The following is a 21,612-nucleotide window of genomic DNA, read 5'->3' on the forward strand; positions in this document are numbered from 1 at the left end:
CTCACACATGCAAGTCCTTACCGACTTCCTTATGCACATTAAGGTGCTTTAAATAAAATGATTCTGGTATAAGAAAGAAAAAGCCGATTTCACAAACTATCAGAGCACCCTAAGCCTAGAGCTGACTCCTGGAAGAGAGTGCTGCCTGCCACACAACAGGATCCTGCTGTGGGATGTAGTGTTACCCTGCATCCCACAACACATCGCAACCCCCCCAACTTCTCTCTCCCCAGGGGCCTGCTCCCCAATGCCTGTGCCATGTACCCTCCCCAGCTGCACCTCCAACTCCTCCTCAAGCACCTTGCCTTTGCAGTGCCAAGGCTGCTTTTTGTTTTCCAGCAGAACCCAGCTTTGGATAGCAGGAAAAAAACTCAGAGCAATCTCCTGTTCGCTTCCTCAAAATCCAACCTTTGTGCTCCAGCACGACTGTATGTGGCTTCCAAGAACATCCACCCCCCACCTCCCAATACCCCGAACTTCACGATTTGGTCTGCCTTACACTACAGCACCCACTAGGATGCCTTAAAAAAATCCTACCTATTCTTTTTCACACTTGTGAGAGAAATTGTATCCTGACACGCAGTGCAAGTGCACTCCTTGAACTCTGCACACCCACCTCAGCTACATTCTTCTCTATTTCTATAGGCTGTTTTCAGTCATCTCACTTTGCCCCTAAGCAAGTCGCACTGAAGGCCAGGTACAAAGCGTCCACACAGTTTTCAGTGGTTGTTCAATCTTGTTTGCAATTCATAAAACCCCTCTTCTTTGACTGTCCCCCTTATTTATGGCACTGCTTTTTCAAAATCAGTACACTGAGAATTGTTAAATGCCAAATTCTATTTCAGAAGAAATCTGAAGCATCATTTTCTAAAACGCAAACAAGTTATTGAAAGATTTCACTCTCCCACAGGGTTTGGAACTTTGTTTTCCTTTGACAGCCACCCTTCCTTACCTACCGACCCTCAGCAGCTCAAGTTCAGCCAAAACAGAACTCGGGCTTTATGTGGTCACTGATGCCATGGACACATCAGGGCCCCTTTAACCCAGGACAGTAGTTGTGGGGCAACCACACGTGGACAACAGGCTCATATTGTGTTAATCAAACGTGCTCTGAATTGTCCCATGAAAACACACTCAAAGCCCCTGACTGCAGGAACACCAGCAGCCGCCCAGAAGTGAAGATGAGCTGGAGCCGGATTAATAAAAGTCAGGGTTTTTTTTACACAGCGGTCCTCTCCCACTTGCTGGACACCATCCCCAGCTGAAGAGGAGCTATCCCCTCACTCCTGAGGAAAAGGACTCTAACTACAGTTTTACAGTAACATTACATAAACCCCCAACCGCATCCAAAGACGCTCGATTAGTTCATTAACCCAACTTTAAATAACTCTCCCGGTACCAAGCTAGCGTTTACATCCCCAGACGCCCACCGCAGCTAAGACCCTGGAGACAGGCCCGCCGTTACCCCCCGATTCCATCGTACACACCACGCCGCTTCACCTGTGCTTCCCCTTCACCGTACCCCCAGCGCTACCGGCTCCCATACCGCCATCAACCCAGCCCACACCGGGCTCCCCGGCCCTCACCGTAATCACCCCAGCCAGACCCCGTAACGGGAAACCGAAACAGCCGAAAGCATCCCAAACACGGGGGAGGGGGGGGAAGCTCCCCACGCACCGGCGGGGACCCCCGCAAGAGGAGCAGGCGGACCGAGGCCCAGCCCCCCCCCCGCTAAACCTCCCTCTCTCTCCGGGCCTCTCCGAGCGGGCCGTCCCCCTCCCCTCTCCTCCCGTCCAGCCAAACACACGGGCCCCGCGGCCCCAGGTCGGCCCAGTTTCCCGGAACGGCGCTACGGAACAAAGGCCGCGAGGCGCCCCGCCGGTCGTTGCACCGCCCCGGCAGGCAGGAAAGGTGAGCCCTCCTTCCCCCCCACCCTCGGTGCTCACCGCCGGCGCTCAGGGGAGGGGAAGGCAGGGAGCCCGGGCCGGGCCGGGCCTCGCCTCACCGCGCCGCTCCTGTCGCGGTGCCGCCGCCGCCGCCGCCGCCGCCGCCTCACGGGGGGAGGGAAGCTGCGTCACAGCCCGCTCCGCGCGCCTCCCAGCAGCCCCCGCGCTACAGCCGCCGCCCGCCCCATTGGCTAGCCCCGCCCCCGCGCGCCAGCCGTCCATTGGCCGCCGCCCTTTGAAAGCGAGGCAGCTTCCCCCTCCCCTCCACCCCCTTCCCTCGGGGAACGGGGAGCGTTTCTCACGGATTGGGTGAAGGAGAGCCTTACGTCCGCCGCGCCCTGAGCGCCGATTGGTCTGGCGCGGCAGAGGGGGCGGAACCGATGCTGCGGAAGGGTCCAGAACGCCGTACCGCAAGCATAGCCCAACATCCGGGTCGTTGAGGGCGGGAATTCTCCACACCGGTCCAATCCGAGAGAGCCCGGGCGCTTGCCTACAGCGGCGCAGAGGGCGGGTCCTGGAGCCTTAAAGGGGCCGTGAACGGGTGAAGGCGATGGGCTGGTTTGGTCGGTGGGGGGCGTCCGTGAGGGGTGGGGGGGCTTGGCCGCAGTGGCAGGAAGGGGCGGGCGGCAGGAGGAGGAGGAGGAGGAAGAAGAAGAAGAAGAAGGGGAAGAAGGGGAGGAGGCGTGGTGGCGGTGCCCGAGCCCGACCGGGGCATGGAGCTGTGCGGAGGGGGCTGAGCGGTGCGGGGCTGGTGGGGGGCGGTGGTGGGGGTCTGAGGGAGCGGTTGGGGTGCCCGGGCGGGGTGTGTGTCACTCACAGCACTGTGAGCTCTTGGGGGTCTCGGGGGGGGGAGGGAGTTACCCGGTGGGAGGGGTCTCTGGGGGATGTGGGGTACCGGGGGGGGGGGGTCATAGCACTGTGGGGTCCCTGGGGATGTCCCGGGGGGGGGGGTGTTCGGGGAGGGTCTCCGGGGGAGTGTGGGGTGCCGGAGAGGGTCTCTAGGGGCTGGGGTGTGCCGGGGGGGGGTGTCTCTACGGGGTGGGGGGTGCCGGGCAGGCTCGGGGCTGTTCAGTGTGTGACACAAAAGATTTGCTTTTTTATTTGCCCCCTTTGGGCAAAGAGAGGGGTGGGGGGGCTAAGCGGGGTCTCCCTTTTTGGGGATAGCAGGGTCATCGTGTGTCGTCGTCCCCGTGTCCCCCCCCGCCCCCCCAGCGAGGCTGTCCCCCACGGACACCCCCCTGCCTCGGACATCCCCATGACACGCTGTGCGGTGTGTGTGTGTGTGTGTCCCTCAAGGGGGGTGCAGGCTGCGAGGGTCCCCATCCCCCCAACCTGGGCCTTGCTCTGCAGGAAGCACGGCTGCCTCTGACAGCTCTGCCCTTCAGGGGTGTCCCCTCGGGGTGGGGGTCGCTGCTGGGGGGGGCATCCCGGAGAGGTGAGCCTGGGCTGGCCATGGGATCCCGTTCCCCCCGGTCCGGCTTGCTGCAGTCCTGACCCTAAAGGGCTCCAGCAGAGCCACAGTAGAGCTTCCCTTTTGCTTTGCTTTTATCCTGCAAATAAATCCGCTCCCCCCAACTCGCAGCAGCCTGTAAAGCAGCGGCAGAGCCCAGGCGAGGGGGCTGAGCTGTGTTTTCCATAGCCCTTGGCTGCTGAGGTGGGCGCAGCGCTGGCAGGGATGGTCCCTGGTGCTGGGGGGGGGCTTATGGTGCTGGAGGAGGGGGGTGGGTGCGCTGCCTTGGGGCAGCTGCCCAGACTCCTGTCCTCGCTGGTAACTGGCTTCTGAGGGATTGTCTGTAAATCGGATTTGTTCTGGAGCCCACACGGTGTCTTGAGGAGAGGCAGGGATCCCAAACTGCTTGCTTGGAGCAGAATGTCGCAGCCCGTCGTTTGGGCTGCTCGGTGGCCCTTGTCCCCAGGCAGAGGGGAGCCTGCTGGGACAGGAGAGGTCGGGGCCCGCCGTGGAGGGAGGAGAGCTCGAAGGAAGACGCGTGTGGTGATCGGGACTGATTTAACGTGGCTCTGACCCCGTCAGTCTGAGGGCAGCTGGGCTGCGGCCAAGGGTGCGTGGGAATGTTAAAGGATGAACAGCCGTGGCTGAGGGCAAGAGAGCAGGCAGCGAGTGTTGGGACTGAGCTGATGGAGAGCTCTGAGCCGGAGGCAGGCTGCCGGGCTTGATAAACTGCTTGACCCAGCTTGCCCGACCTGATGAGCCACGGCTTTATTGTTGTGCAAGGTGCAGGGCTTGCAAGATCCTGATCCTGCAGCCAGAGCCTTGCCTGTAAAGGTGCTGAGCGCTTGGCTGGAACGGTGCTGGATGTGGGGCCGCGGTGCAGTGGCAGCGGAGTGAGGACGGTGCCATGGGTGGTTGGGGACGTGGTGGAGGAGCTACAGCTCGTGGCAGCATCAGCAGGCAGCACCCAGTGCCCTCGCTATGTCAGCGCTGTCCTGTGCGGCAGCTCTGAGCTTAGCCCGGGAACGGTCTGGATAGATGTACCCCGCCGGAAAAAGCTCACGTGCCTTTCCAGCCAAATCGGTCTTGCTGTCTGCAGCACAGTGCGGGATGTCCCGCTGCCCGCACGTCCCGCTGCCCACTCCTTCCCGGCCACTGCTCTGTCCCTGCTCCCTGTTGTACATGAGTCTCGGGCTTCCTGCGTCTCCAGAACAGTGCTTTCGGCTGCCTGTCCTTGATGCCCGCCCTAGGGCTGTGCGGCTGTTAAACACGGGTGTGAGAGGCCATCTCTGCCAGCTGTATGTGTGCATCCCTGCCCAGGGCTGTTTGGGGCTGGACCTTGCAGGACTACAGAGAATCCCCATCAAACATTCACTTGTTTGTTTGTCTTCAGGTCCATCAAGATGTTACAGGTACCGCTGCCCCTGGATCGAGATGGGATCCTCTTCCGGCTCCGTTTTACCACGCTGGCCGTTGGGACTGTGTTTTGCCCACTCTTTGGTTTCCTTTTCTGTGTGATCTGGTCTCTGCTGTTCCATTTCCAGGAGACGACAGCAACCCATTGCGGGGTAAGCGACTCTCTTCAGCAGAATGTTCTCCAAGTTTGTGGCTGCTTGGCTGGGGCAGCTGGTAGGGTGGCAGGGGTCCTCTCTTCTTCCAGGCTTTCCCACCAAAAGTGTTACAGGATCTTGAACAAACTGCTTTATTTTAATGTACTTGTGATGCCTTGGGACTGCCAACTGAGGTTTCAGCTTTTTAAAAGCAACCTAGGGAAGTACAGACTGGTCAGGCTGATGTCTGTACTAGGCACGTTGGTGATGATTACGGTAAGGAATAAAACTAGTAAAGCTGCAGATAAATATACTGTCTTGTGGAAGAGTTAGCCCAGTTTTATTAAAAGGAATTGCTGCCCCTCATATCTGCTGGAGTTCTTCAGAGGAGTCACAAGCACATGCCTGGGGAGCTGGGGTTGAGAAGGACCGCCTGGATTTCCTAAAGGGATGAGATCGGATTCCTCCCCAGGGCTTTCAAGCAGCCACAGCACAAGCACGGATAAGCAGCTGGTTACAAGCTGAGAACAGGGCAGGAGTCATTCTCACACCAGCAGGAGATGACCCTAGGGCTTTATGGGGTCTGTGTTGTTCCTCATGCCCTTACGCAGTGGAGTGACACAGGCTGATGGCTATGCTGGGATCCTGGAGCAGGGAGGGTGAGGCAGGCTGCCGAGGGGGGTGGTGGAGCAACAAAACGCTAGGGTGGTTTGATTTGGAGAGATAAGTAATGTGCACGCCCAGCCTGTGGTTCTGTCCCCTCCTCGCTGCTCAGGTGTATGGGGCAGGGCAGCAAGGGCGGTGTCACGCAGCTCCTGTTCCTGGGGTGGTGAAGTGAGGGCTCTTCAGCTGTGCACAGGAAGAAACTCTGGGCTGAGAGTGGGGAGAGGCAAGACGGAGACCTCTGAGGTTGTGGCTGACCTGGAGGTGGCAGGCAGGGATCCACTGCTCGCCCTCTGCCAGTATGAGAAGTAGGGGATGTTGTATGGAGGTGGCAGGTTCTGCTTGAGGAACCAGCTCCTTCTTGGATGCCTTGAGAGTAGCTGATCTGGGGAACGCCTCTCTACAGGATGCTGGGGATGCACTGTTCTGTGTGGGCTTCAGGGGAGACTGAGCAGGATCATGGAAGAGTGGATTACCCGGTGCATAGAAATTGTGGCTGGCTTGGGAAGTCCCTGAACTGTGAAACTCTGGAGGTTGGGAGTTTATTCCGGGGCTGTATTGATGGTGTTCCTGCTTTTGTGTTCCTCCCTGAACATTGTCTTTGCCTGCTCTTGCTATCAGTTTTCTCTGTTAGAGTTGGCCTAACAAAACTGTGCACCCTTCTCTCCTCTCTTCCCAAACCTGGGGGCACAGAAGACATGGGGGACTGTGACTGAGTAAAGGGAAGGAATAAAAGTCAAAGGTATAAAGCTTAAGAAACCTGAGCGCAACCATGAGCAGGGCACCCCAGCACCTGGGGACTGTCCCGGCAGAGCTGAGGGCTGCGTGGTCCCGGGGGATGAACCAGGGTTGCTGCCACATTACGTTCCTCGGCTTTTGAAATAGCATTAAACTTATTTAGGGAAAAAAACCCCAAACCCCTAGTTTTAGAGTCTTGGAGGGCTATAAATACAACAATATGACACACTCCTGACGCCTCTCCCCATGAGCCGCTGTTTCTCTTCCAGGTCCCTAACTACCTCCCCTCCATCAGCGCCGCTATCGGAGGCGAGACTCCCCAGCGTTACGTCTGGCGCCTCTGCATCGGCCTCCACTCGGCTCCCCGCTTCCTGGTGGCAGTCGCTTACTGGAACCACTACCAGAGCTGCCACTGCTCGCACCCTCGCTACCTGCGCTTGTGCCACTTCAACCTGCTGCTCAACCTGCTTGAAAACTTCTCCCTCCTTATTCTGACGTACGTGTCCTCATCTGAAAACTATGGTAGGTGTCTCCTCCCATGCTCTGTGCTGACCGTTGTGCTGGTGGTCTAGCTCATGGCTGCCGAGGCTTTGCAGAGTTCTGCTTCATGCCAGTGTTTTGGAAGTATTCAGTTTGGAGGGGAAAAAACTTAAAAAAAAAAATTCTATTTAAATTAGTATTTATAGAGCAAAGTTATGTGCAAATAGCCGTGTTCTTCCCAAAATTCTTGGTTGCTGATAACTGGCTGAAACTGTAGGCTGCGTTTTTGTATCAAGCCTAGGATCAGACTTTAGTGCTTTGTTCCCACTTGTGTGCCAAGGCCACGCTTAATGTGTCTCACCTCAGCTGAGCAAAGGCAGGTTAGTGCTCGTCCCTGCTATCCGCTGTGTCTCCACTGCTGAGCTTTGGCTTTGGCTCTGAGCTGGCTTCAAGCCCACGCTCTGTTCCAGCTGCATTTTAAATACCGTCCCACAAAACTGTCTGGGTAGAATTTCTTGTGTTGACCTGAAAACAAAATCAGAATTTTTTAGGTTAAATCAGTGTGTGCAGAATACAATCACTGTAGGCTGGGAAATGCCCTTCTCCCACATGGTCTCATCTGAAATGAATTTAAGTGCCAGTGATGATATCCAGACACTGTTTAATCCTAAAATCTGGAGAAGGCACTGGGGATTGACTTGGCAGGACTCAAATCCACAAGCCAGCAAGGTGGTGCTGTTGCAGCGGAAACAAACCCAGTTCTGGGACTTCTCAGCAGGATTGTCGCGTGTTGGCTGTTCCTGCACACAGTTTGAGGGTGATGATGATGGATATTGTATCCGGCTGTGGGAACACACTGGAGGATGTAGTCACAAAGTCTCGCAAAGAGACGCCAGGCCAGAGCTCCAAGAGCAGAGGGTTTGGAGAGGTGCTGGTGAGGGGAGGTTGACAGAATAGAGTTTGTCTCCTCGCAGCAAGGGAGGTGAGACAGGGAGGTGGGAACGCAGCTGATACTGTACTGAGAGTATCTTCCTACTCACAATGGGTGAGGAAAACAAGCTCTCGAAAGGCAGATGTGGTGGGGATCAGGAAGCCTTGTAACTGCTTAAAGCAGCAAACTGGAAACAGACTATGGCCACCAGAGCCCTCCAAGAAGGCTGGGAACATTCCTGTGGGGTTGATGGGTCCAGCCCCAGTGCAGAGAACCAGGTGGATGGTGTCTGAGGCTCCCTCCAGCCCACTGCTGCCATCGGAGCAAGGTTTCACATTCAAAGCGCAGAGCAGAGCAGTGCAGGCGCTGTCCTGATTCTCTGTCAAAGCAGGTCTTTGGAGACATTGCATCTTGCCCGCCAAAACGACAGGCTATCCAGGAAAAACAGCTAACAAGTGCATGAGCCCCAACACCCTTCGGGCTGGTGAGACAGCTGACAGCTCTCTGCTCATGCTGCTTATTTTCCTACTCACAGATGCTTCTGTCTTTCACAGTGCAGTGGTTATTGCCTTTCTGGTCACCTGGTCATCGCTCGGGAGCCATGCCCAGAGCAGTCTGTGCTGGGGCCTGTCACAGGCACACTGGCTGACCGTCTGATGAAGCTTCCCCCGCTTTGGGTGCTCACTGGCTTCCACTGGGCCTTCACCAGTAAGGCTGCTGGCTTCAGGGCTGCGGTGTCATGAACGGAGTCCAAGGACCTCCCCAGCCTTTAGGGTGAGGATGGAGATCCGTCGTGGAGCCCAGTGACCTGGAATGGCTGGACATGAACCTCCAGCTGATGGAGGTCTGTGGTCTAGGGGATGTTCCTGTCCAGCTCACCTTCCTTGTCTCCTGCCGGCACTCCCCGTCCCCTACGGTGAGGCATCGCGTTGCCACCCTGCCTGCCTCTGCCAGTGTCTCCAGCTGCCCCCACCACAGCAGGGGATTGCAGACTGACCTGACGGCAAGGCTTCTCAAACGTGTCAGGGCTGGGAGCACACCCTAAGAAATTTAGATGCTCTTTTGGGGTTTGGATACCTCAGAGCACATCATCACCCGAATGGCTCTGCCTGCCTTGTGCAGAGCTTTGCGAGGAGGGGACTGAAATGTGGCAGAGTGGCTGGGCAAAAGCCGCACTGAGAGCTGAGGCTAACCCAGTTATCTCAGATCCTTATTACAGACTGATCTCAGGTTTGTGGGGAAAGTTTCAGACCTTAGCTGCCATGTTGAGATGAGAATGGGCTCAGGTTAATCGTCTCTGCAGGACACAGCTCATGTCTTCACCTCTAATAGCTGCCTTTACTATTGCTCCTCGTGTGGTTTCCCTTCCCCTGGAGTCGAGAGGGGAAGCAGGGAAGATCATTTCTTATGTTCAGGTGGTTGGGAATTCAGCCTATGGTTCAGTTCCTGGAGAAGAGGCTGGGAAACTCTTACGCAGAAACACTCATCTGAAAATAACTTACCTGAAGTTGCATGGGCTTTGTGTGTGGCTTTGGGGTTTCGTGGGCTGCTCTGGCTTAGTGTTTCTCCAGCTGCACTTCCAGCCTGACCCTAAATCTGGGCTAGTTCAGTGACACACGAGGCAGCCTTGGTGCTGGTGATGAGGCTGATGACAACTGTTAATTGGCAGTCAGATAATGCAGGAGGCCAGAAGGTGGCCCTTTCTAGATTGTGGACTGGCTCACTCTGCGACTCCCCCCCACCCCACCCCCGTGCCTCAGTTTCCCCATGCCTAGAACAATAGTCGTGATGCTGATCTGCTCTCAAGGGTGCCTGAGGTTTACAGCTGTGTGAAGTAATGGAGACTCTCAGACCGGGTGCCAGAGCACATAAGCACCCTCCTGGCACCTTTGGGATAAGTCTTCCTGCAGCTCGAATCCCCCTCCAGCCCCAGGCTTACAGGGGGCAGGGAGGCATGCACAAGCAGCTTTGTTATTAAATCCCCCTTCCCCTTCTCTGCGGGGGGTGCGGAGCCGTGCCTGTCTCCTGCAAAGACCCTGAGTCCCCGGACTGCTGCTCATGCTGGGGGCACAGCATCTGCTGGGTGCTGGGACTCCTAGCAGGACCACATCCTGCAGAAAGCAGTCTTTCACCCTCCCAAAGCCTGTCCCACGTTCCCCTTGTGCTCTTGGCTCAGATTTAACAGGAAACCTGTTGTCTTGTTGATTCAGCAATCCATGAAAATGCCTTCATCGTCTTTATCACGTCGGCTCTGGGCCACATGCTTCTGACGTGCATCCTCTGGAGAATGACTAAGAAACACACAGTAAGTCCCGAGGTACAGAACCTTTACTTTCTTCTCTCCGTGCAGTGCTGGGTGCTGGGGAGGGGGCTCTCGGCTGGCAGTGGAGGGCTTCAGCTGTCGCTCACTTGTGAAATAACCGTAACTGGGTGCTAAAGGAGTCAACACCAGCAGGTGAAACTGGGAAACATGGTCACCAAAATTCATGGTTTACCAGAACAAGGTGGGGAGGAATCTTTTAATTTCCTATTTTCTGGTTTTCACTTAGAGCTGACATTTGAAAACTGGCCCACTACTGTCCCCGTGGTTCAGGTTTGCTGACCCCTTCTCCTTGCCTGAGGATGCCTGTTTCTGAGCTGAAACTGGCTTCTCTGTGCTGGGGAACAGGGAACCTGCTGGTCCTGCAAGCTGGGAACAGCTGCCAGTTGTGGGCAGCAGATGTTGTGTTATCCCTTTCCTCCAGAAATCAGTGCACTGAGCAGGCTGGCTGTGGGTCTTCTCCTCTGCGAGGGGGCCGGTGGGCTCGGGGACTCGCTGGTTGTGCGGCAGGTCAGGCAGAGGATCCAGCCAGGGGCTTCTGGCTCCATTGCCTGGATGCAGCTTTGGTGCCGTGCTGGTTTGTGGCATGAGTGCTGGACCGTGGGCACCGGCAGAGCCGCAGGCAGGCAGGGCAGGACATTCAGCTTTGAAACTCCGTATGTGAAAGCTCCTTCTGCGCATGTGTGCCTCTTGTATGTTCAGCTTTGTCTGGGTCTCTGGGCTCCCTGGACCTCTCTGTCCTTTTCTCCTCAGTGATGTGTCTTGCTCAGCTGATCCCCAGTCCAACCCTCACGATCCCCAGTACTAAATGGGGAAGGGTCCCCAGGGCTCCATGGACTGCATTGCCTCAGGAAGGTGATCGCTTTGCAAAGCAGAGACCTTTAGGGGAAACTGTCGGAGCTGTGTGCCCTTATCCTGGGGTCAGGAAGCTGGCGAGGACTGGGAGCAAGTGTCTCTGAAGGGATTGTGTACAGGGATACAGGGCAGGATGGGTGCTGTCCTCAGGGTCTGCTCAGGTGAGCTGACTGCTTACGAAGCAGGGTGGGTGCTGTGTGTGGGATCTGCTCAGACACGCTGCCCATATATGAGCAGGATGAGCGCTGTGCGTGGGGTCTGCTCGGACAGTTACAGAGAGTGCCTTGCTAAGGTTCCTGCTCCATCACAGCTGTTTATCATCCCCTTCCGGCAATTCACCGAGCCCATCCCCTTGCTGGCTTATTTCAGAGACTTGGAAAAGAAGCTTCCAGCAGTTGTTTGGCTGCAAGATTCCCTATGAAAGGGACTTTTGGAGATCCTGGGGTTCCCCTCTTGCTGGGAAGTGGTCTGTTGTCTCTGGTGATGTGGGGATAACGGGAGCTCAGCAGTCACTCCTTGGTGGCTTTCCTGTGGAATCCTTTATTTCTTTCATCTTTTTTGGCTTGTCTTGTTTTTTGGCAAGAAATCCAAGCCCCTGCATCTCTTCCCCCAGCACTGCACCTCAGACAACATCTCCCCAAGCAGCAGTCACCCCTGGGGAGTGCCTGTCTGCAAGTGATGCACCTTTGCAGACTGTAGCATTGCAGCAAGCCCATGAGTTCTGGTTGCAGTGTGTTAGCAGCAGCGCTAGTCCTGCTGTCAGCTCATGGGAAGCAAAAAAGCAGGTGCTGGCTGTGAGCTGGGGATGGTGGCCATTCCCAGGGCTGAGCTCTGAGCCTGCATGCCCCAATGGTGATGGGTGCACGTTGCTGCGTGTAGCAGGGGCTGTGGGCAGAGAGCTCTGGTGTAATGCATCCCTGATCCGTCACAGCATCAGAGCCAGAGGATCGGATCAGGGAGGTGAGCAGCCTGCCTCTAAATGTCTGGCTTTTCTCTGCTGGTAATTCAGGTGGGTTTCTCCCAAGTTCGTGTTAGGGAACACCGTGAGCAAAGTCCCGCCGGCATTTTGACCCGGTGTGCCCTGCCGCCATCTGCCTGCAGGTCGCCCTTCTCTGCCAGGTCACCTGCTGGGGCTGGTTCATTACCTGCTCCCGAGGAGCTGAGGAAAGCAGGTGGGAGGTGCTGGCATGGCTGTCCAGAGCCCATCCTGTGTGTCTGCCTGTCCACAGCTGGTCCGTGAATCTGCTGCGGGATGGGGGCCTTGCTGGGGCTCTGCTGGGGGAGCAGCCCGCGCCCACAAAGCCTATGGGCTCGGTGTCACTGGATGCTGTCACCTGGGCTCTCGTGCACCCGCTGGGAGCAGCCTGTGCATCTGCTCTGGTGCTGCTGGGTGGCTTGTTTTGGGCACAGGGCAAGGGGCGCAGCAAACCTGTCCCCCGTCCTGCAGGACTCACTTGGGCTGGGGGCTGCTTACTCTCTCCCTGATGCTGCAGGGCTCAAGCTGTGCTGGAGCACTCCTGCATCCTGGTGTATGTGCCCAAGCCCAGCAAAGGAGCATTTGCCCCCTCTGAGGACGTGTCGACCGTGGCACATCCCTGGGTGGAAGTGCAGGGGGGCGCAGTGATGCCCTGGCTGAACGTGCCACCCCCCGGCACAGTGCCACCACCTGGCACAGCTTCCTCCTCCCATCTTGGAAAGGCCCTGCTGATGGAGGGGAGCTGCCTGCAGGGTTGCATGGTCCCCCCCCACGGAGAGAGGACCCCTTTGGGGCCAGCCCTGACCTGGAGCCAGGATTTGTCCCCCTTCCCGGGAGCGTGGCGTCCCCCGCACCGGCTCCCCGTGGGGCCACGTGTCGGCAGATGGAGCTGTCGCCCGGGGAGCGAGGGAGGCGGGCAAGTTCCTCCGGAAAGGAAAGCGCTGCGGGGTGGTGGCACGGCCGTCAGATTGGAAGTCTCTGGACGAAGCGGGCCAAGGGCTTGGCACGCCGCCGGGCACGTGGCCGCGGGTGGCATCCTTTGATAAGTGGGCGCTCGCCCTTATCGTCGCTCTGCAGATCTGCTTTGTCGCTCCATCGGTGTCCCATGATGTGCGAGTTGGGCTCCCGTTGTGAATCACTCCCACGGGACCACGGCTCCTCCAGGCCGCGCAGGGTCTCCCCGGGCTTATCCTGCTATTTGAGTTCCTCGAGCTCCATGCCAGCTTTTCAGGGCTGGTGGCAGCAGGGCTCAGCTACTGCAACACCAGCGGCTTGCTTGGCTCGGCAAGGGAGGGGCAGCAAGGCCGCGGCGAGCGCGGTGCTGCCGACGCCACATCCTCCTCGCCCCGAGCCGAGCGGCCGACGGGAACTGCCAGCCTCAGCAGGAGCAGGGAGAAGTTGGGCAGTTGCTGAGCTGGCCAGACCGGAGGCTTGCCGGGCTGTTTTAGGGCAGGGCGCAAGTGATCTCTTCTTGCGGGTCACGGCGTCTCGGGGCTGGGTTCTGGCTCCGTTCGTGTCGGTTGTGGGGGCTTTTTGTTCACCTTTGGTACCCCAGGCCCTGGAGCCGGTGGTGGCAGGAGGGGATGGGTGCGGGGGATGACTCTGGTCCCGTGGTGTCCCATCCTTCCCTCTTCAGCCAAGGGTACTGGAGCGGAGGAAACCACCGGAGGTCCCCAGGGGAGGTTCATGTTCTCCGGGGCCAAACCTGGGGACATCTCCAGGACAAACTCCATGTGAGGAGCTGGAAGGCTGGACCCAGCCTTCCTCTTGCTCCATCTGGAGGAGGGAGCAGGGGGTCTGTGCGCAGCCCTTCTCAGGCCCTGTGTCTTGCACTGCTTTTTAGCACTGTCGGAGGGGGAGAAGCTCCCCAGGTTTGCCGGAGTTTCTGTGCGTGAGTGACAGGAATTGGTCTTGCAAAAGCCTCGCATTCATTGGGGCTCGTGTTGCAACTGCCTTTCTGCAAGGGCAGGAAGGTGCTGAGGAACTTGTTTGTAATGGGGAAGTACAGATGGTTTCCAGTTGCAAGGTGGCAAATAGTGAGAGAAAGGAAAATAAAACTCTGCGGAAGGGAAGAAAAAGCAGGCTGAGAGGAGGAGGGGAAGGGGCAAAGCAGAGAAGAGAGCTCAGGGGAAAAAGGGAAACGGAGCCAGAGAGCCTCCAGCTGTGGACTAATCATAGCGGACTAGAGGTAGCGCATCCAGCCCTTGATGCTTGGCCGTGGCTGGCGTGGCATCGCCCTCCCTGGCTGGCATCTCTGCAGTCATTCTCTGCTCCTGGCCAGCTATGTGCCCTTTAAAACCCTCCTTCCACAGCTGGCTCTGCCACAGCAAAGATGATGAGCAGTGCAGCAGAGCAGAGCAGTTTCACTTCTTGTTTGCAAACATATTTCCCCCCTGCCCCAGCGGCTGGTGTCACTAGTGGCTGCGTTTTGGCCGGGAGACGCTCATGCACCCTCATGGTGGCCGCCGGGCCGGCTGCTTCAGGCCCATCACCGGAGCTGGGTCCCGCTGTGCCACTGGCACCAGGACTCTTCCCCGCAGCAGCCCAGGCTGCCATCAGCCTGTTCCGCGGGGCGTGCAGGCTGAGCCCGGACCCAGGCTGGCAGCTTCTGGAAAGCATCTCATGCAGCAAGTGTGAAGATAGAGGTGCTGCTCGGCTGCAAACCCTGGCTACGTGAGCATGGAGGGGCTGACCGGTGCCTGGCTGGCAGGTGCCCTGCTCGCTCTGCTGCCGCTCCTGTCCCGCTCGGCGCTGGTTAAGCCATTTCTGCTTGCGCTGCCTGAGCAGGACAGCTGAGCTGAGTTTCCAGCTGCTGCTGGAGCCGTGCAGAGGGTACCACAAAGGCGGTCGGTGAACACGTGTGGTTTCAGCCCAACTCCTCGGTAACACCATCGCCTAGCCGGCAGTCTAGTGACAGCAGCCCATGGGGGTGGTGGCGGTAGGTCACACAAGCCCTCTATAAATATCCCAGCACTGAGCCCTCAGTACTAGGGCAGTTTGTCTTCGGGTTCACCGCAGAGGAGCCAGAAATGCTCGAGGGGGAGCTGGGACCAGTGTGCAGCACAAAGCCTCGAGGGTGCTGCTTGTCCCCCAGGAAGGGACAGCTCCAGGAGCAGAGCCGGTGCTCGGGAGGTCCCAGGAGAGCGTAGCTGTTGCGCTTTGAATTAATGTCACTTTGCCATTGCATTCCCTGTCCCCATCAGCAACTGGGGTGTGAATTCTGCGGGGTCCATCGTCTTCCTCTCCAGAGGCAGTGGAAGAAGTAGGAGTCTCTGTGCCTCATTGCTGGTGTTTCCTACCTGCCTGCTCACAGCAGCCATCCTCCAGCCCTTGGAGCTGCGTTTGCAGGGCTGGGGGCTTCCCCGGGATGGGCAAAGGAGAAGGTGGATGCCTTCTGCAGGCTTGGAGCTGCATAGGGCAGTGTCCCGGGATGGGGCTGCAGGGCTAGCCCTGCTGGGCTGGGTTGGCGCAGCCGGTCTCCTCTCCTCTCCCCCATTGTCTGGCCTCTGGCTCCTGACTCACCTTCGTGTGCACGGGGAATGTGCCTCAGCTCAAAGCCTGCAAGCTGCTGGACTAAATATAATTTGTCTGTGGTTTTCTGGGCCAGACACACATCCAGCTACGGAGGGCTGGGTCAGAGCGAGGGGCTGCGTGAAACCAGAGTGGCTTGCAAGGAACACCGGGTGCCCCAGTCTGTCTTGGCAGGAGGAAGTTGCGAAGCCAGGGTTAGCAGCTGAGCGTTGCCAGCTGCAGCTGTGCCAGCCCAGCAGCCCCGGTAAGAGCCTGGGGAGAGCCTGAAACTGGCTGAGCTTGGAGCACCCCATCCATTGGTGGCCGATGCCTGCTGCCTCTGCCCCGGCGGCATCCCTCTGCCCCGGCGGCATCCCTCTGCCCCGGCGGCATCCCTCTGCCCCGGCTCTGCAGGGGAGCAGGTGCTGTACTGCAGCGCGCTGGGTTAAGCTTAGGGTCAGGTTTAGGCTTACGGTCAGGGTCAAGCTTGGGTTAGGGTCAGGGTTCTTCCCTCTAGGGGAAGGAGGGGTGCACTTCTCTCCCTCTGGGTTTGCCAGGCTGTAAAACCATCTTCACCACCTCAGTGTGTGTCCTGAGCATTTTGTGGTCACTCGTCCCGCGTCCTTGGGATTTTCTTATCCCTCTCTTGCATCGCAGGGAGCTGGAGTGTGGAGGCTTCAGCCTTCTGCCAGGCTGCTTAGAGCTGCCATCTCCCCTCCAGGGCACTAACCTGAGGGTCTCCTGCCCCTGTGCTGCCCCTTGTCCTGCTGCAGGACCCCGAGGGTGTCCCCATAGGAGCAGCCACCCCAGGCTCACACTGTTGGCACCCTGACCCTGCGCCTCTGGGGCCTCCTGGGTGGAGAGGTGCCCTCTCTGCTCATCCTCTGCTTCTCCCTGGAGGGCAAGTCCCTGGGCTGGGCCCAGCCTGACCAGGGATTATAGAGGTGAGTGGATAATTAGGTGTTAATCCCTAATGCCAGGGCACGTCCAGCTCAGCCCAGTGCCCCGGGGGATTACACCTGCTTGCCGCAGGGCTCGGGAGACGGCACATGTCGTGACAGACGCCCGTGATGCCGAATAGAGGTTTCTCAGCAGCCGCTGGCTTGAAACCTGGCACCGTTCGCTGCTCCTCAGGGAAGGTCCCTGCAGCAGCGTGGGCAGCCCGGGCAGGACAGCCGGATGCAATGGGAAGGAGCACGGGGACCGTGGGGGAGATGTGGGAGCCGGAGCGTTATCCCCTGCCCTGGTGCGGGAGGAGGCAGGAACCGGCATGCCCGCACCTCAGGCGGTGTGGCGAGAGCTTTGGTAGTTGCTGGTGCCCAATGGAGATGAGCTGCCTGTCTGCTCACCAGCGTGGACTGTGCCTGCCGCTCTGCTCGTGGCTCGGGCAGCGCTGGTTGCTGTCACCGCTTCCTGTGGCCCTGGCTTTGCTGGGGGTCCCCCACCTGTGGCCCCTCAGCCTTCGGCCGCCAGGAATCTGGGGGTGCCTTAAATCCACCGCAAGCAGCAGCCTCCTGCAAGGCGTGGATTCGGGGGCCGTGCAACGTGATGCGGTGAGGCGCTGCGTGGTGCAGCACGGCGCGGTTCGGGGCTGTACGGTGCCGCGCAGCGCACCACGCTGCAGTGCCGTATGATGCAGGGCCGCGTCCCAGGGTGCAGCCCCGTGCGATGCGGCGGTATGAGACGGCGCGGTGCCGCGCAGGGGAGCGCAGCGGGGAGCTGCCGCTCACCTCGCTACGACGAGCGGGACTCTGCCGCCGCTTCGTAGCACAACCGTTTCCGCTGCCGTGGGACCTGGATGAAAACAAGGCTGTTTTCTGACCCGCTTTTCCGGTGTGAAACTTTACATAACGCCTCAGCCCCGGCCGCTCATTGTTATTTAACTCCCGGGTTGGCACCGCCGCTCACCCCACCCCGCGCCCTCACGGCTGAGCACCGGCCGCCTCCTCTTCCCCGGTGGGCAGGTGGACAGGGGCTGCAGGCAGGGCTGCCCGCTCCTGCCCGCGGGAAGCCCTGCTCCGGAGAGTCCCGGGGTCCTCTGGGAGAGGGACCCTTGTCAGCCCCAGTGGGAAAGGACCTGCCTGGGCCCTGCGGGGCGGAGGCGGCATCTGCGTTGGCCCCACGTCCCCAGATGGCGAAGGCGACCGTGAGGCTGTGCTTCCTCTCTGGGTTTTCCTCCCTGCCGTGACCCGTTTGTGCTCGTAGGGTGGCTGGCTGAGCCTGCCGGCACGCTTTCCGGGGGGTAATGGAAAGTGTGATGGGGCAATTTAAATTTTCCTTATTCTCAGCAGTCCCTGAAAATGGAGTTTTTGTCTCACGTGAAACGTCAGACGAGGGGGAAATTCCCCACCCACCCAGAAATGGGAATAACAGCCCGTGTCTCGGCCGTCTGTGGCATCCGCGGTCCCCTTGTATGGGGCCAGCCCCCTTTTTTCCAGCCCCCCTGCCCCAGGGCTCCACGTGTTGGCCACCCTGTGCTGGGATGGAGATGCTGGGGTCTCCCCTGTGCCCTCCTTGGTGTCCGCCTGCGGTTTGGGGTTCCTCTGCCACGGGGGCTCCCTGCTCACCCCAGGGCTTTAGGTTTCTTTATCCGTGATGCTCAGCCTGATGGGAGAAAGAGGAAGGGGGCTGGAGCTGGTACCCACTGCAGCCCCATGGCTCCCCGAGGGGACCACTGCACCCGCAGCCTCCAGCTTCAGGGGGTGCTGGGCAGCCTGTGGACAGGACGGTGGGTTGGGGGAACCCATCGTAGGGGAGGGGGCTGGCCCCCTGGGCTGCCCCCTTTGCTGGGGGGGGGGCTGGACTCTGCTAGCACAGAAGGAGCAAGCCATGCGTTGCTGGGGGCGTGGGGGGCTGCTGGCAGCAGTCTTCTGCTCTGCTCCCACCTGTTGCGCTGTTGGAGGTGGTGCTGGGGGGCAGGATGGGGCCCCCCTGGTGCCACGGCGGCTTGTGCAACGTCTCCAGCATGGCGCCTGCCCCAGCTGCTGCCCCTTCATGTGGTTTCCTCCTCCCTGGTGCAGTTACGAGCAAGGGGGTGCAGCGCCGGCTGCCGCCGCCTGCACACGCCGGTGAATTCCCCGTGCCGGGGTGGTTGGGCAGCACTCGGGGGAGCCAGGGCCACCTGCAGCCGCCCTGTCCGCAGCCGGAGGATCTACCGTCTGGTAGAGCCGTTGGCCCATCTTCAGAGAGCTGCGAGGGCCCCGTGTGCCACGCGTATCCCAGCACCACCACGGGTGGCCGGGTGCTCCTGCCGCTGGGGTTGCCCACGTTCACCGGGGGCCGCGTGGCTTGTTGGTGTCAGACTGTGCCGGAGGCCCCCATCGCCCCTTACTTGGCTGCAGCAGCGAGTCCCCAGGGGAAGAGCCGGGTGGGATGTGTTGGCATACCGCAGCCCCCCACAGCAGCTTGCCCTCGGGGCTGCCGGGAGCCCGGGCAGCAGCTCGGTTTATCTCCGCGTAGCCGTGATCCCCCCGCATGCCCCCAGGTCGCAGCCCAGCCAAAGCAGCCGATGCGGCCCATGGTCCTTACCTGGATGGCTGTGCCCAAGGAGCCAGCGTGCAAGGGGCTCCTGGTACCTGCCCGTGTCCCCAGGGCTGCGGTGCGGCCAGGGCAGAGCTTCCCTGGGGATGAGGGTGGCTGCTCTGGCACCTCCAGCATCCGCAGGGGCAAGGGCTGAGCTGCTCGTGGCCTCTGCGGGTCCCTGCCGTGCCAGGAGAGAGGGATGGGGCAGGCACCGGGGACCTGCCGGGGCTGTGACCCGACTCTTGGCCTCTTCCAGGAGCGCAAGTCGTACAAGTGGAAGCAGCTGTTCTTCTTCTTCACCTTCATCACGTTTGCGTTTGCCGTGTGCGTCTACTTCCACCACAACTGGTACTGCAGCCCTGGAGGTAAGGGGGCTGGGGCAGGGGCAGGGCTGTGGTCCCCCCATGGGTCGGCTGTGTATGGGGAAGGGGCTGGGGTGACACCTTGCCTGCCAAATCCTGGACGGAGGCAAAGACAGCTCCCTCGCAAGGGACGGTGCCTGGTTGCCCTTCTCCTCCCACCTGGGTTCAAGCAGGGGATGAGCCCCCCGCTGCGTGCCCTGCTGCCCTGGAGGGGTGCCCTAGGGGATCCCCCAGCTCCCAGGGCAGATCTGGCTGCAGGTTCCCCTCACCTGCTGTGTTTCCTCTGGCAGTGTACACCATCTTCGCCTTCCTGGAGTACCTGGTTGTCCTCTCCAACATGGCCTTCCACATGACTGCCTTCTGGGACTTCGGCAACAAGGAGCTGGTGGTGAGCTCGCTGCTGGAGGACAAGCATTTCTAGCCGGCCTGGTGCCACAGCCGGCCGTGTGCTGGCCGTGATGCCAGTGCCAGATGGGGGCTGCTGATGCCCTGGGGGAGGCAGAGAACTTCTTCCCTCTCCTGCTGCCCCCAGAGCCGGGGCTGGAGCGTTTGCTGTGGAGCTGCTGCAAGGATCATCCCGGGGTCCCAGACCCCACAAGTGTCTGTGCATGGTCCCTGGCTGTGCCTGGAGCTCTCTTACAGGGGAGCTGGGGGCTCTTGCTGAGGACCCTCGAGGCCAGTACCCCCTACCCTAGCTCCCTGCTGCCTACCAGGATGGGCAGGAGGACAGAGGAGAGGGGCAGGTACCTGCTGACTGTTTCTTTGGAGGATGCTCTGGACAGAGCAGGATTCTGCTCCCAGCATCAGGGCATGGGGGCGAGTCTTGCCCTGCCCCTGCTTTGCCTGGGTGGTCTCATGGTTCCTCCTCCAGGCTGGGGGTCCTTGGCCAAGGTCCTCAAAAAGGGCTGGTGGCCTTTTTGGCCTCGAAGCTTAAGGCAGCCTCAGGAGAAGGAGCGCTTTCTGCCCCTGCATCTCTCTGGTTGCACTCCCAAAACGGAGCAGCCTGCAGCCTTGTCTTCTCAGAAAGCCTTTGCTGCAGGGCTGGGGCTGGGGCAGAGCCGGGCCCATGCTGCGGTGCTTGGGGCTGGGTCCGGGCTCTTCCCGAGCCTGGGGTGAGCACGGGAGCCGCGGCTGGGGGCTGGCCCTGGGCACTGCTCTCCCGTCCGGGGCTGGGGCAGGGTCCTGACTCATCCATGCCTGTGTCGCTGGGAGGGGAGCGTCTTCGAACGTACCAGCCTGTGCACAGACTGTACAGGAGAAAGGCACGAGGGTGTGAGTGCAGGGGTGCACAGGGCACAGCAGATGCTGAGAGCATCCACGCTCTCCTGCTCTGCCTTTCCCAGAAGCCCCCTCCAGCAAGCAAAGGGTGCTCGCAGGGATGCTGGGCTCTGGTTCAAGCCCAGTTTGGGGAGGAAGGGCGAGTGGACTGGTGCTGGAGGTCCTCGCTCTGACATCCGCACGGCTTCCCCTGTGCCGTAGGGCTTCAGCTGGGAACTGTTGGGGTCCAGCGGTGCTGCTGCTGCCCCGGGAGGAGGGTGCTGATGGTGACCCCCCATCTGCAGGCTCTGGCTGCCAGGGCACAGGGGGCTGACACGGCGGTGGTGCCGTCTGGGTGGGAGCTGGGATCTGGCAGCGTCCCCAGGCTCCTCTGCTTTTCCCCGTGCACAGCCGGGCTGGGCAGCACTGGTGGAAGGGGGCTGCTGCTGCTCTGGCTCACGGGGGCCATGGCCATGACCCAAGAGGGCTTGGCCGCATCCTGCACAGGGAGGGACCGGGAAGCCGGTGCTGTGCTTGGAGAGGTAGCACAGGGCTCGCTCCTAGAGGCTCTCTGGAAGAGGAATGGGCAGCGATTGCAGGCGGGGGAGAGGGCTGAGCCTGTCGGCACCAGGAGCCGTCTGGAATTTGGCGAGCTCTGTGCTTGCCAGGGCTCACCCTGCGCTACTCTTGGCCATGAAGGACCAACAGGGTTCCTGCAACCGCCCTTCACGTGCATGCAGCCACCACCAACGGTCCCCTGGGATGTCCCCGCGCTCTGTCCCTGCGCTCCTGGGGCTCGGGCAGAGCTTTCTCCAGCAGGAGCTGCGGCACTCTGGCCGGTGGCCCTGGCTGAGCCGGGGCCGGGCTGGCCTTCGAGCGGGTCCTGCCTTGTGCGTGTCCATCCGTGAGTGTCCCCACCGCACCGTGCCGGGTTCCATCCGTCTCCCCTGCCTGCATGCCTGTGGTGTGCTGCCCGCCGGCAGCGTCTGCGCCTTGATTTTGAGGTTGAAATAAAGCACTGAGTATTTTTGTGAGCTCTTGGCAAACTCTAT

At 59.9% G+C, this 21,612-nt stretch overlaps 2 protein-coding genes across 7 annotated transcripts in view; one reads left to right on the forward strand and one right to left on the reverse strand.

The window, feature by feature from the left end:
• NUP98 (nucleoporin 98 and 96 precursor) overlaps positions 1–2,062 on the reverse strand; it is a 41,133-nt gene extending 39,071 nt beyond the window's left edge. For 2 of the 3 annotated variants that reach the window (XM_075050336.1, XM_075050333.1), the window contains exon 1: positions 1,947–2,062. The gene's annotated coding sequence lies outside the window, so the exon portion shown is untranslated. The remainder of the gene's footprint in view (positions 1–1,946) is intronic. The other variant, XM_075050334.1, reaches the window with a different exon arrangement.
• Positions 2,063–2,275: 213 nt separating this feature from the next.
• Positions 2,276–21,594, forward strand: PGAP2 (post-GPI attachment to proteins 2). Of its 4 annotated transcripts, none has more exons than XM_075050340.1 (6): positions 2,276–2,487; positions 4,790–4,964; positions 6,617–6,869; positions 9,969–10,075; positions 19,198–19,306; positions 19,594–21,594. In XM_075050340.1, the coding sequence occupies exons 2-6, from the start codon at positions 4,800–4,802 to the stop codon at positions 19,722–19,724; spliced, it is 765 nt and encodes a 254-aa protein (XP_074906441.1). In that variant the 5' UTR covers positions 2,276–2,487; positions 4,790–4,799; the 3' UTR covers positions 19,725–21,594. The 4 variants fall into 4 exon arrangements, with proteins under 4 accessions (XP_074906441.1, XP_074906438.1, XP_074906439.1 ...); XM_075050337.1 differs by lacking the exon at positions 2,276–2,487 and adding an exon at positions 2,572–2,667; XM_075050338.1 differs by lacking the exon at positions 2,276–2,487 and adding an exon at positions 2,572–2,667 and having other exon boundaries at positions 9,969–10,063.
• Positions 21,595–21,612: the final 18 nt, after the last annotated feature.

This window comes from Buteo buteo, chromosome 18 (genome assembly GCF_964188355.1).
Source record: "Buteo buteo chromosome 18, bButBut1.hap1.1, whole genome shotgun sequence".
NCBI classification, from domain to species: domain Eukaryota; kingdom Metazoa; phylum Chordata; class Aves; order Accipitriformes; family Accipitridae; genus Buteo; species Buteo buteo.

Excerpts from the sequence above, each read along its gene's own strand:
- PGAP2 (XM_075050337.1), top strand. Across the intron at positions 4,965-6,616 it reads CGACAGCAACCCATTGCGGG|GTCCCTAACTACCTCCCCTC; the intron begins GTAAGCGACTCT and ends TTTCTCTTCCAG. Across the intron at positions 10,076-19,197 it reads AACACACAGTAAGTCCCGAG|GAGCGCAAGTCGTACAAGTG; the intron begins GTACAGAACCTT and ends GGCCTCTTCCAG.